General features: G+C 54.0%; 1 protein-coding gene and 1 long non-coding RNA gene across 2 annotated transcripts; both read left to right on the top strand.

The window, feature by feature from the left end:
• Positions 1-543: 543 nt before the first annotated feature.
• On the top strand, positions 544-3,703 carry LOC110360453 (uncharacterized). The gene is made up of 2 exons (XR_002416356.2): positions 544-1,899; positions 3,147-3,703. It is a non-coding gene; the product is annotated as an uncharacterized LOC110360453 (long non-coding RNA).
• A 1,548-nt stretch (positions 3,704-5,251) lies between these two features.
• On the top strand, positions 5,252-11,796 carry GINS2 (GINS complex subunit 2). The gene is made up of 5 exons (XM_065028848.1): positions 5,252-5,464; positions 6,285-6,399; positions 7,646-7,745; positions 8,800-8,926; positions 9,514-11,796. The coding sequence occupies exons 1-5, from the start codon at positions 5,375-5,377 to the stop codon at positions 9,637-9,639; spliced, it is 558 nt and encodes a 185-aa protein (XP_064884920.1). The 5' UTR covers positions 5,252-5,374; the 3' UTR covers positions 9,640-11,796.
• The last annotated feature ends 49 nt before the right edge of the window (positions 11,797-11,845 follow it).

Below are 11,845 nucleotides of genomic sequence, written 5' to 3'. Positions count from 1 at the left end.
GCTTCTAGCTACCTTTAACGCAGGAGAAGGTGGATGCTCTGGAGGCAGAGGGTGGTACCCGACCTGGAGCTCTTATCCTGGTGATACCCAACATTTTATGGTATCTCTGGGGGGAGTGTGTGTGAAACCCTCTGCCTGGTGCTGCTTCTGCTGCCAGGCTGGTTTGAGGGCTGGGGGGTCAGATGGGAGGGGAAAAGCCCCTTTCTAGAGACTGGAGGAGGTGAAGACGCTCTGTGAGCATCCCCGCACTCTAGAAATCAGGGATGCTGATGGGTCATGCTAAAGCTGGGTGTGGTACCCTCGTACCAAATCCCTTCTTGCCTTTCTAGGCACTTGGTGGCCCATTTGAACACTTGTAGGGATGCGTGGTGGTCCAGTGGCTTCAGTTCCAGGTGAGGGGCCCTCCTTCCCCTCTCTGTCTCAGCACCGGGCTGGATTGTGCATCCAGATGAGAGAAAAGCAGTGTTTTTCTCATCCCTCATCACCCCAGGGCTTGGATGGGGCTGTAGTGGGGAGGGTGGGTGGGAGGACCCAGGACTCCACTAACCTGATTTATCAGGTTAGAAACCAACCTTACAAATAAAATCATCCCACCCTCCCAGGGTTTGGTCCTGAGTGGGAATTCCACCCCCCCCAAACATCACGTCCCTGCTCCCCCTGCATCCCAGAGCAGCCAGGGAGGTGGGATGCGACGGGGGGCACCGTGTCACCGCCGCCTGCTACGTGTCACCCCCTGGGCCCCGCTCCCGCTCCCCGGTGCACCCCCAGCCGAGCATCCCCCTCCGGTGACACTTTTGATGAGCGTCTGGGGGTTTTTGGAGCGTGAACTCGTTGGGAACACAGTGCTTCTCAGGCTGGTGCCAGCACAGGGGCAAAGTTGAAGCCCCAGCACCTGAAATCCTGCTGGAAATGCTGGGGGGAAGGGATTTTTCACCCCAAGCATCTCCCAGCGCCACAAGCAAGGGATTTCTTGATATTTGGGCAGCTGTCATGATAGCTGCAAAGTGGGGGTCTTGGGGGGCTCTCTTCCCAGCCCTGGCACAGCTCCCCAGCTGTGGTGGTGTCACAGTTTGGGTACATTCTAAAAAATGCAGAATTAAAACCAGTGACAGCAAGTTCCCACTTTCCCTTGCCAGCCACTTGGAAAGGTGAAGTGAAGCGGTGGTGGAGGGGGAGTGGGGGTTTGCTCAGCTCTTTGCAGACCCCAGAGCTTGGAAAAGCCAGAATAAGTCACTGACTCTCATCCCAATAAGCTTTTCCCAGCAGCTGTGGACAAGAGGGATACAGATTTCCCAGTAAAGAGATTTTTTTCTTAGGATAATTTTAAAAAGTGATGTCTCATCTAAGCATTCATTCCCCTGAAAGCTCTTGGGGTGTCGGGGATGCCCAAACGGAGCAGGATGAGAGGGTTGCAGCACTGGGTGCAATGCTGCAGCCAAGCATCCCTCAATTTCTCAGCGTTTTCTCTGAAATCACCCATTTCCTTCATAAATAACAACCTGTTTCCTCCTGCTCGGCACCTTCTCACCTGCAAATATTTCCAGCGCCGACCCCAGGAGCTGAGAAAGCGGGATGGGACCCCCCACCCTCTAACCAGAGCCTTCTCTGCTCTCCCAAAAAGTTCCTCCTGAAACTCAAGTGCCTGAGATTGAGTCACTAAAATGCTGTGACATCACCAGCGGTTTTCGCTACTGAGCAGCCCGAGTTTCCTGTTATGCCCGCGCGCCTATAGATATAGATATACATACGCATAGGTGCACACTGTTAGTGATCGAGTTCACTCTCCTTCCTCCCTGCAAACGTTCGCTTCTCTCTTTATTTTTTGCAGCAGTCGGGGCTGGAGATCTTGGTCCTGCTAAGAGGATGAAAACATGGGGCTCAAGTTTTCCTGCCTGAAAGGTAAGTTTTGGGGTGGATATCATGTTTTTTTTGGTTTTGTTTTGGGGTGGTTGGTTTTTTTCCTGCTCTGTGAAGGCATCTGGGGGATGGTTGTACATAGAGGAGCTTTGGTTATTTCTGCAGTGGGTGAGATTTGCCATCCTGGTGGCATTTAAACAAGTCCCACAGCTGACCCTGTGAATCATCCCGGAGGCGATCTCCCCATCTTTATAAAAATAAAAGGGTTTGGTCCTGCATCCTTCACTCCAGAGCATCTCAGGGGTGCTCGGGGCCAGCCCAGAGGCCAGGGTACCCTTCATCGCTCTCCAGAAGAATATTCCACCCCAGGAGCTGCTTATTTTCCCTCTAACTTTAATTTCTTAATGGATTTAGGCTGGGGCTGGCGGCAGCGATGTCTGCAGGGAGATGGAAGTGGGAGCTTTTAGTGCTCCCGGCCCCGATGCGCTGGGGCAAAGGCTGGAGATCACATCTCCCATTAGCTCTGCACCCTTGGGCGGCTCCAATTAATCATCCTTCGGATCGTTAGGGGTGGGAGCTAATGAGCATCCCTCTCTAAGAGGCAGAGCTTCTGTTTCTCAGGCTTTTCCTGGCTATGATGGACACAGCTTTGGATGCGTCACCTAAAAATGAACCTGTCCCCATGTGTCACCTCCCCATATCAGGGATTTGGGGGTCCCACAGAACTCTCCCCAGCCCAACCCAGGGACATGTGGTGACCAAAGAGGGGAAACTGAGGCAGCCAGGGAGTCCCTGTCCTGCCTTCCATCCTCCCCAAAGCCAGGGCAGAGCCCCAAAATATCCCCCCCACTGCTCCAGAGCCCTCTGACGAGCTTTGAATCTGCAATATAATAAAAAGGGCTCCCCCCTTCCCCTTTATTCTGTCTCCCTTACATAAGGCAAAGCTTTACCCTTAATTAAAAAGAGATTAAAAATATCAGTGTCTGTCCCCTCTGGGCATTTTCCTGCTTGGGAAGAGCTGAAACCTCCCTGGCTGCTCTTCTCCCGATTAAAAAAGCAGATTAAAGAGATTTGCTCCCCACAGAGGGGGTGACTGTGGTTTCTGCCTCTATGAGACACCCCAAAATTTAAGGTGGGGAGGGGGTGTGAGTCTGCACCTGGTTGCTGGGGCGGGGGGGCTGGTCTGTGGGTTCTCTAGTGGCTCATAAGGGGTTGAGCTGGGCAGGGAGGGAGTTGATGCTGCACCCCCCACACCTGATTATGTTTTTGTGTCCCCCAAATTTCCACAGGCTTGAAGACGTGTGTGAGCAGCGGGAATGGCAGTGACAGGACCCCAGAGGCACCCGGTGACAAACACCTGCACGTCCCTTCCATCATCGTCACACCACCCACACCCACAGGGACCGCGCTGGCCCGTGATGCCCGGCGAGGAGGGGACACACCGTCCTGCAGCCAGTGCTGAGCTTGGGGACCTGGGGGGGACAGGCCGGGATGTGAATCAGCTGGATCCTGAACCCTGGGGACACGCGGGGTGGTTTGGACACCAATGACTCTTTTTTCTCTTTTCTTCCCAAAACCACCCCAACGCTGACCATGTGACGATGGCGGGACAAAAGCAGGGGGGTCACCCCACTGGCCCCCACCTCTCTGCTCGGATTGCAGAAGCAGGTTGAAAACAGCAGTGGAAAAATGAACTCGGCGTCACCCAAAACCCACTGGATCATCCGCAGCCTGGAGCGGGGGGAACCGGGGGCGATGCTTTGCGGGAAGCGGCGGCACCGGGAGAGGCAGGGGTGTGAAAACAGATGGAAATTTAATTTTTTAACGACGGCAGCAGATGGCAAAAGACACGCGAGTGGAGTGGCAGCGTGGCGGGTGCTGGCGGCACCGGGGGGTGTGTGGCTGATGATGAAGGGGGGTGGTGGGACCCCCTGGTGTGGGATGGACGTGGGTCCCTGGAGTTGGGTGTCCCTGGGGTGATGCTCACCCCCAAGGGTTGGAGTGAGCCTGAAGGGGCTGGGGAGGGGGTTTGGGGGGAGTTGACATCATTTGGGTCTTCCTGTTTCCATGGTGACTTGCAAAACAGGGTGCAGACCCCTGAATTGCCCACGGGGGCGGGTGTTGGTGTTTTCGGCTGCTCCACTGGGTTAAGGGTGTGGAGGGAGGGAGGGATGAGGAGACCTTCTGACCTCTGAACTGCCTGAAAGGAGCTTGGAGCCAGGGGGGTCGGGCTCTGCTCCCACGGAACAAGCGACAGGACTGGAGGAAACGGCCTCAAGTTGCACCAGGGGAGGTTGAGGTTGGATCTGGGGAACAATTTCTTCCCCAAAGGGCTGTCGGGCATTGGAACAGGCTGCCCAGGGCAGTGGTGGAGTCACCATCCCTGGAGGGGTTGGACAGATGGAGATGAGGTTCTCAGGGACATGGGATAGTGCTGGGGTGGGTTATGGTTGGACTCGATAATCTTGAGGGTCTTTTCCAACCAAAATAATTGTGATTCTATGGATGGAGGCATGGATGATGTGGTGCATGAACAGCCAGAGGAGGGCTGATCACTGCTCTGAGGCATGGATGAGCGGGTAGAAGATAGATGGAGCCATGGATGGACAGGTCAGTAGATGGGTGGGTGGGTGGATGGAGGTGTGGATGAATGATGAAGGTACAGATGAATGGGTGGATGGATAGATGGATAGATGGATGGAGGTGTGCATGGATGGATAGGTGGATGGATGGACGGACAGATGGATGGACGGATGGATGGATGGATGGATGGATGGATAGGCAGATGGATGAATGAATGGATGGACAGACGGACGGGCAAGCCAATGAATGGCAGGAAGGAAGAGGCAGGCAATGGCGGGTTACTGAGTGTAGAAGGCTGCACAGGGACACCAGCACTGATGGACAGACAGGCAGACGGCTGCCGCAGGTCCGTGTGCAGGAGGGAAGGTGCCCAGCTGGGGCTGGGTGGGGCCCGGCCGGGCTCGGGGCCGCCCCGGGGACACGAACCCGCGTCCACCGGGTCCCCACGGGAGACCCCGCGGGGCGCTGCTGCCTGCCGGCCGCCAGGGGGCGGCAGCGTCGGGCCCCGCGCACATGCGCAGAGGGTGAGGGCGGGGCAATTGAGGGCTCCGCGGCTCCCCGGCAGCTTGCTGAGCGCTGATTGGTCCAGCGCCGCTCGGGGAGCACCGGGATTGGTCCCTCTGCGACCGACCAGGCCTCTGGCCGCGGGGCAGAGCCGGAGCGTGGCGCGAGTAAGTCAGCCAATCAGAAAAGGATGCGCCCATGATAACCAATGGCCGGCCAGCACCGCCTCTGAAAAACCAATCAGAGTGCTCCGAGCTGCGCCAGACCCCGCCCCCACGCGGAGACCGCGAAAACTCGCCCGGCGGCGGGAAGCGGCGCGCTGTGGGCGGGGCTTCATCGCTGCGCAGCCAATGGGGAGGGCGAGCCGGCTCCCGGTTCCGGTGGGTAGCTGTTCGGTGCCGGCCCGCGGCCCCTCAGCGCCGCCGCCGTCATGGAGCCGGCAGAGGCGGAGTTCCTGGCCGAGAAGGAGCTGGTGACGATAGTGCCCAACTTCAGCCTCGACCGGATCCACCTCATCGGGGTTCGGCGGGGCCGGGCGGTGGGGAGCGGCTCGGGAGGGACGGGCCCTGGAGGGGCTGTGGGTCAGGGGCGGAGGGCGGTGGTGGGGCTGGAGGGCAGGATTTGGGGGCAGGAGCTGAGGGTTTGGGGGGTCAGAGTCTGGGCAGATTGAGGACGGGGCTGGGGGGTTTATGGAGGGGGTTTGGGTGCAGGGGTGGGGGGGACAGGGATTGAGGGGCAGGAGCTGGGGGGAATTGGGGAGCAGGTACTGAGGGACGGGGCTGGGGCGGCTGGGAAGAGGGACAGGGACTGAGGGGCAGGATTTGGGGGTCAGGGGTCGGGGGTTTTGGGGAAGAGCCTGGGGAGCTTGAGGACAGGGGCTGGGGGGTTTATGGACACGGGTGGAGGGGCAGGAACTGGGCGGTTGGGGCACCGGGCTGAGGGGGATTTGGGATGGGCTGGGGTGTTTGGGAAGAGGAAGAGGGGCGGGGGGAAGGAGCTGGAGGGCTTGGGGGGATTAAGGGATAGGGGGGTGGCCTGAGATGGGGAGGAGAGGGGGGAGTGGATGGGGAGGGGGGCAGGACAGCACAGCCCCCCAGGAGGTTTGGGAGGGGACAATGCTGTCCCCAACCCCTCTGACACCTTCAGCCCTCACACCGAGCCAGGGCTGGGGGGTGACCTGGGTGCTGAGCCCCCAGCTCCGGCAGCAGGTGCGGGATCCACTGTGCTTTTCAAACCCCCCTGGAAACTCGCTGAGATGGCTGAGGCCAAATTAGCAGAGGAATTCTGCAGTGCCGGAGCGCTCGCTGCTGCGTTACTCTCACTTTCAACTAATTTTGCAGGGGGATTTGGGCCCCTTTAATCCCGGGTTGCCCGTGGAAGTGCCCGTCTGGTTGGCCATTAACCTGAAGCAGAGGCAGAAGTGTCGGCTGATCCCTCCGGAATGGATGGATGTTGGTAAGAACCGCAGGTTCCTCTTGGGCTTCAGTGGATGTAGGAGAAACATGTAATAAAAAAAAAGAAATCTGGTTTCCACCAGTAGTCAGAAGCTTAGTTCAAACAAAGTAACTCTGAGAGAAGGATCTGACGTTCTGCCACTGGGATTCTTTATATTTACAGATGTAATCATCCCGGTTAATTGGGTATTTAACTTCTGTTCCTCTACTGAGGAGGAAGAAGAAGTGTGAGATGGAATCCCCAGTCCTGACATTCATATTCAGCGCTGGTCTGTCTGAGCAGCACGTGCCTCTCAAGGCTTGTTCAGAAGGAGCTTTAGAGACCTTGGGTGACACTTGTGAGGAGGGAAACCTTGGAGAGGGTATTTGTGTGTTAAACACCAGTTTATTTGCTCCATGAAATCATTTTCCTCAAGGCCATTGGAAGTGGGAGGTCATCTCGCTCTCTATGGGTGAGAATCGTGGCACCTTCCCTTTCCTCATCTCAGGGGAAACTGAAAAGGAGCAGAAATAAATAGTAATGGAGCTGTGGGAAGGGGGAGGCTTGCACCAGGCGTTCCTGCTTGATTCAGCCAAGGGCACAGACACAAATTAGTGCAAGAGCTTTGTGGGTGAAGAGACCATCTAGATCAACAAGTGTGATGGGAGCGGCTGAGGGACCTGGGGGGTTCAGCTGAAGAACAGGAGCTGAGGGGAGACCTTCTGATCTCTGAACTGCCTGAAAGGAGCTTGGAGCCAGGGGGGTCGGGCTCTGCTCCCAAGAAACAAGCACCAGGATGAGAGGAAACAGCCTCAAGCTGCACCAGGGGAGGTTGAGGTTGGATCTTGGGATCAATTTCTTCCCCAAAGGGCTGTCGGGCATTGGAACAGGCTGCCCAGGGCAGTGGTGGAGTCACCATCCCTGGAGGGGTTGAACAGATGTGGAGATGAGGTTCTCAGGGACACGGGGTAGTGCCAGGGGCTGGGTAATGGTTGGACTTGATCTTAAAGGTATCTTCCAAACAAAATGATTCTATGATCTCACTTGGGGGTCAAGCTGGTGCAGATCCAGCCTCCCGGCACAATGTGACCTCTGTCATCACCCTCATGTGCTGCATTACCAAAACCTTTTTCTCTGCACACGTTGATTCGTGCTCGGGCATAGAGTTGGTCCCACAGAACCAGCGCGTGGCTTTTCCTGGGGGGTAAAAATGTGTCCGGAGCGTTGAAGTTCTGGCAGTGCCTGAGCCTTTCTGGTTGTATTTTAGCAAAACTGGAGGAAATCCGTGAGCAGGAACGTAAAGAGGACACCTTCACCCCGATGCCCAGCCCCTATTACATGGAACTCACAAAGCTGCTGTTAAACTAGTAAGTAGGAAATGAATTGTCACACTTTCTGCCTGAGTACACGCTCGCGTAGACGATTTTTCAAGCTTTTGTTGGCAACAGCCCCAGAGTGCAGCGGGAAAGGGAGAGTTAATGGAGGTTTATTTCACAGCGTGCCAAGAATCTCGCTGCAGCAGTTTTCTCATGGTAACTTTACATTTCGGTTAACTCAGGGATTGCTTGTTCTGCTGCCTGATAATAGGGGCTGTGCCGCTTTATTGAGTGGCTGCTGAGCATGGAGGCCTCGAGGATCAGCAGCGTGTTCCCTGGCTGCGATCTGTTCAGCCCAAACCCCCCAGGCTTCTTCCTTGGCTCTCCTTCAGGAGGAAAGCTCTTCTTTCCTCGGCCAGAGAAGCAGGAGACGGGATATTCCATGTCTGAACTCCTGCCTGCTGAGGCATTTCATTTGTAAAATGTGCTGGCTGGTGTTTTTCTTTGCGCAGGCTGACTCAAAGCCCTTGGTCGGTCTTTTCAGTGCCGGCTTTTCCTCTGGAGGTGCCGCTCTTGGCATGTGGCTCCTTCCCTTGCGCTGCAATGAGCCTGACAGCTCCATCCCTGTGAATTGATCTGATCCCTCGAGCTTCAGGCAGCACTGAATCGCCGTAATGGGAGGATGTGGTACAGCTCGTATGGTCCTTTCAACTTAATTCTCTGTGAAAGAACCACGAGAGTGCAGAGCCAGGGCTCTAATTCCTTCCAGTTCCCTGCCCACCCAGGACTTTGGCCGGGTTATTGTTCCTCCGTGTCGCTCGGACCAGCTGGGCAATTAAAGAGCAGAAGGATTCGAGTGTGAACCAGCTGCTGCGTCAGAGCTGAGCATTCCTGGGTAAATAAACCACCCCAGAAATCCCAGCAGTGCAAGCACCAGCCTGGATTTCCATGTCAAATTGCATTTTATTTATTTTTTTTTTTCCTCTCTAGCAAACTGTTCTGCTTACGCCTCAGAGGGCTGAAGAGCTGCCAGCATCGCTTACGCTGCTGACACAACATACGCGTCCCCCGCAGCCTGTTCTGATCCTCTTCTCTCCTCTCCCAGCGCCTCGGACAACATCCCCAAAGCCGACGAGATCCGGACGCTGGTGAAGGACACGTGGGACACGCGCGTCGCCAAACTGCGCCTCTCAGCCGACAGCTTTGTGCAGCAGCAGGAGGCTCACGCCAAGGTGCCGTGGGGAGGACTTTCCCAGACGTGTGGGCTGGGGGCTGATGGAAATGCTGGTTGGGGCTTGTTTGTCGTCTCTTTTTTTTCCTTGTCTTGGGAACTAAAGCCAAATGCTGAAAAGTCGTTTTATGGGCCGGTCGCAGCTCCCCGTGCCTGGTGGAAATTGCATTGTTGTTCCTCGTGTGCGTCTCCTGAGCGGGGCTGGCAGCTGGGCTGGTCCCTTGGGTGTCATCGAAGGAAATGCGTGGGCAGCCAAGCTGCTTTTGAGCTTCTAGTCCACGTCACCATCCTCTTGTGCTGTGTTACCAAAACCTTTTCCTCTCCATGCACTGATTCAAGCTCAGATGTAGAGTTGGTCCCACAGAACCAGCACGTGGGGCTTTTTTAGGGGGTAAAAATGCGCCTGGAGCATTGAAGTTCTGGCAGTGTCTGACCCTTCTGGTTGTATTTTAGCAAAACTGGAGGAAATCCGTGAGCAGGAACGTAGGGGACACCTTCACCCTGACACCCAGCCCCTGTCACACACAACTCACAAAGCTGCGCCAGGGCCGTGTCCCCACATTCTCTTATCTTTTTTTATTTCTTTAGCTGGATAACTTAACCTTGATGGAGATCAACACAACCGGCACTTTCCTCACCCAAGCCTTAGATCGCATGTACAAGCTCCGGACCAACCTCCAGCCTGGTGAAAGCTCCCACTCCCAGGATTTCTGAGGCAGAAACACCCCTGGACCTTCACCTCCCAATATCCACCTCCCTGCACGCATCTCCTGAGGCCGCCCCGTGTTCCTCGCTGTGCGTCACCCCTCCGGGCAGCTCCTTTTCCGCAGAGGTGGGATTGTTCCTTGGCTCCAGGGATGTGGTTTTGGGACAGGGGGATGTTTTCCAGCGCTGGGCTGATGATCTCAGGCTGATCTCTCTGCCTGTACTTCACCGAGGGAACTTCTGAGGGCAGCACAGGCCGCACGCTGCCTCCAAAAGCCAGAAATTCTGAAGCGTTGCTGCTTCGCTGTGAATTTTATTCTCGGAGCCTTGAAAAAAGGAGGGAGAGGAAGATGTGGCGGTGACGGGAGATCAGATCCATCTGCGCTTTGCAGAAAGGACAAAAGAAAGTGGGTTTTCCTCCCCAAAGCCAGGTTGGGTTGGCGTTATCTTATATCTGCCTTTTAGGGTTTTTTTAATCTGAAACTGTGCGTATAAAACATAATAAGAAGAAAATATATAATTGCGGCTGAGTGAGCAGCATTAAACAAGTCTCTGTATTTTGTCGCACACGTATGTGGGTTAAATGCTTCTTGGAAAAACCCACAGCAGCAGCGTCACCCCTGGGACAAGGTGACAATGTCCCCAGCCAGGCTGGGGGATGCTCAGAGCTGGAGCCGCTTCCCCATCACCCGGGGGGGAGAAAGAATCTTTTGCTGTCATTGTGGAAGAGTTTATTATTATTATTCTTATCCTTTTTTTTTTGATGTTTTCAGAAATTACAGCAATATATTCATAAATAACTAATTACTACATTCAACAAATAATATATTACATTACAATTAATTCAACCAAGTACACTTAGAATATGTGTAGGGTTTGTTTGGTTTGATTTTTTAAAAATTTTTCTTCTCTTTTATTTTTTTTCCCAAAGTTTGTTTTCCTTCACAGCAGCGCGGGCTCTGCTTTGCCTTTCCCCCCTCGCAGCCCCCCTGGGCTCAACCGCAGCGATTCTGCACGGGGTACGTCAGACACAACCCCTCAGAATAATTCTGAGAAATTGGTCAAAAAAACCCTGATTATGGGGCTGGTGTGGGGGCAAAAATCTCAGCACAGGCTCAGGTGACATCCCAGCATCATCACGGTGAGGGATAAATTGTTAAACTATCTGATTTTCCACCCCTGGCTCCTTTTCCCCCCACCCCAGCAGATGGGAAGGAAAAAGCGACTCGAGCAGCGACCAAGGGTTTTATTTTTTGCCGCGTTAAAATTCACGGCGAAGGCCGGAGTTGGCAGCGGTGAGGCCAGAGGCTGGCGCTGCAATCGGGGATTTAAAAGAAGATTAAACTAATTTCTGTCACAAGGGCATTTTGCTTTTTAATCTTGCACAGCTTTTTTTTTTGGGGGGGTGGAAGCCAATGGGAGATGGAAGGTGGAGCTTGGGGGGGGGGGGTTAATTCTTTCTTTGTGAGAGCAACAAGGGAATTGAAAGCAGAGGTCACCTTTCCCTGTAGGCATCAGCTTGTCTCATGGCAAATTAAATTATTATTATTTTTTTTAATTAGGAAGTGGCTGAAGATGCCCAATCTGAACCTGTTCCCACATATGGGCAGGGAGAGCTTGACCCCCCCAGCTTGTCCCCATGGTGCCACCAACCCCATGATTGTCTCGTTATTTCGGAGGGGACAAGGACACCTCTGTGTCACCCATCCCCGAACCCACAACCCCCCTCAGAGAAATCGCTTCGTATTTTTTTTTTAATATTTTTAATTTGGCAGATGGAACCAGCACAAGGTGCCCGGCCCCACAACACCCACAACTGCACTGCTGGGGCAGAAAAAGGTAAAAAACAAACCCCAAAAGAAACTAAAAACCAGGAGAGAGGGTGTTGGGAAAGCAAGTGCCCCGCTGGAAAAGGGGATTTATTTTTTCCTGGTTTTCAATTATTTTAAAACACTTCAATGTGTTTAAAACAGTTCTCTGTCCTGACCAGCAGCAGTAGATACACCAAGAGCAAGTTAATCCTTTTGCCAAAAAAATAAAAGGGGGAGGAGGGGAGAAAGGAAAAAATAATAGTAATAAAAAAGCAAAAAAAAAGCAGAAACATATTAAAAAAAAAAAAGGGCAAACTTTTTATGACAATAATTAAAGTAATAAAAACATACAAAACTTTTTTGTTGTTTAATATATATACACAGTACAAGGCTGAAGCACCTTT

This window comes from Columba livia, chromosome 13 (genome assembly GCF_036013475.1).
Source record: "Columba livia isolate bColLiv1 breed racing homer chromosome 13, bColLiv1.pat.W.v2, whole genome shotgun sequence".
NCBI classification, from domain to species: domain Eukaryota; kingdom Metazoa; phylum Chordata; class Aves; order Columbiformes; family Columbidae; genus Columba; species Columba livia.
This window is presented reverse-complemented; position numbering and strand designations above follow the sequence as displayed.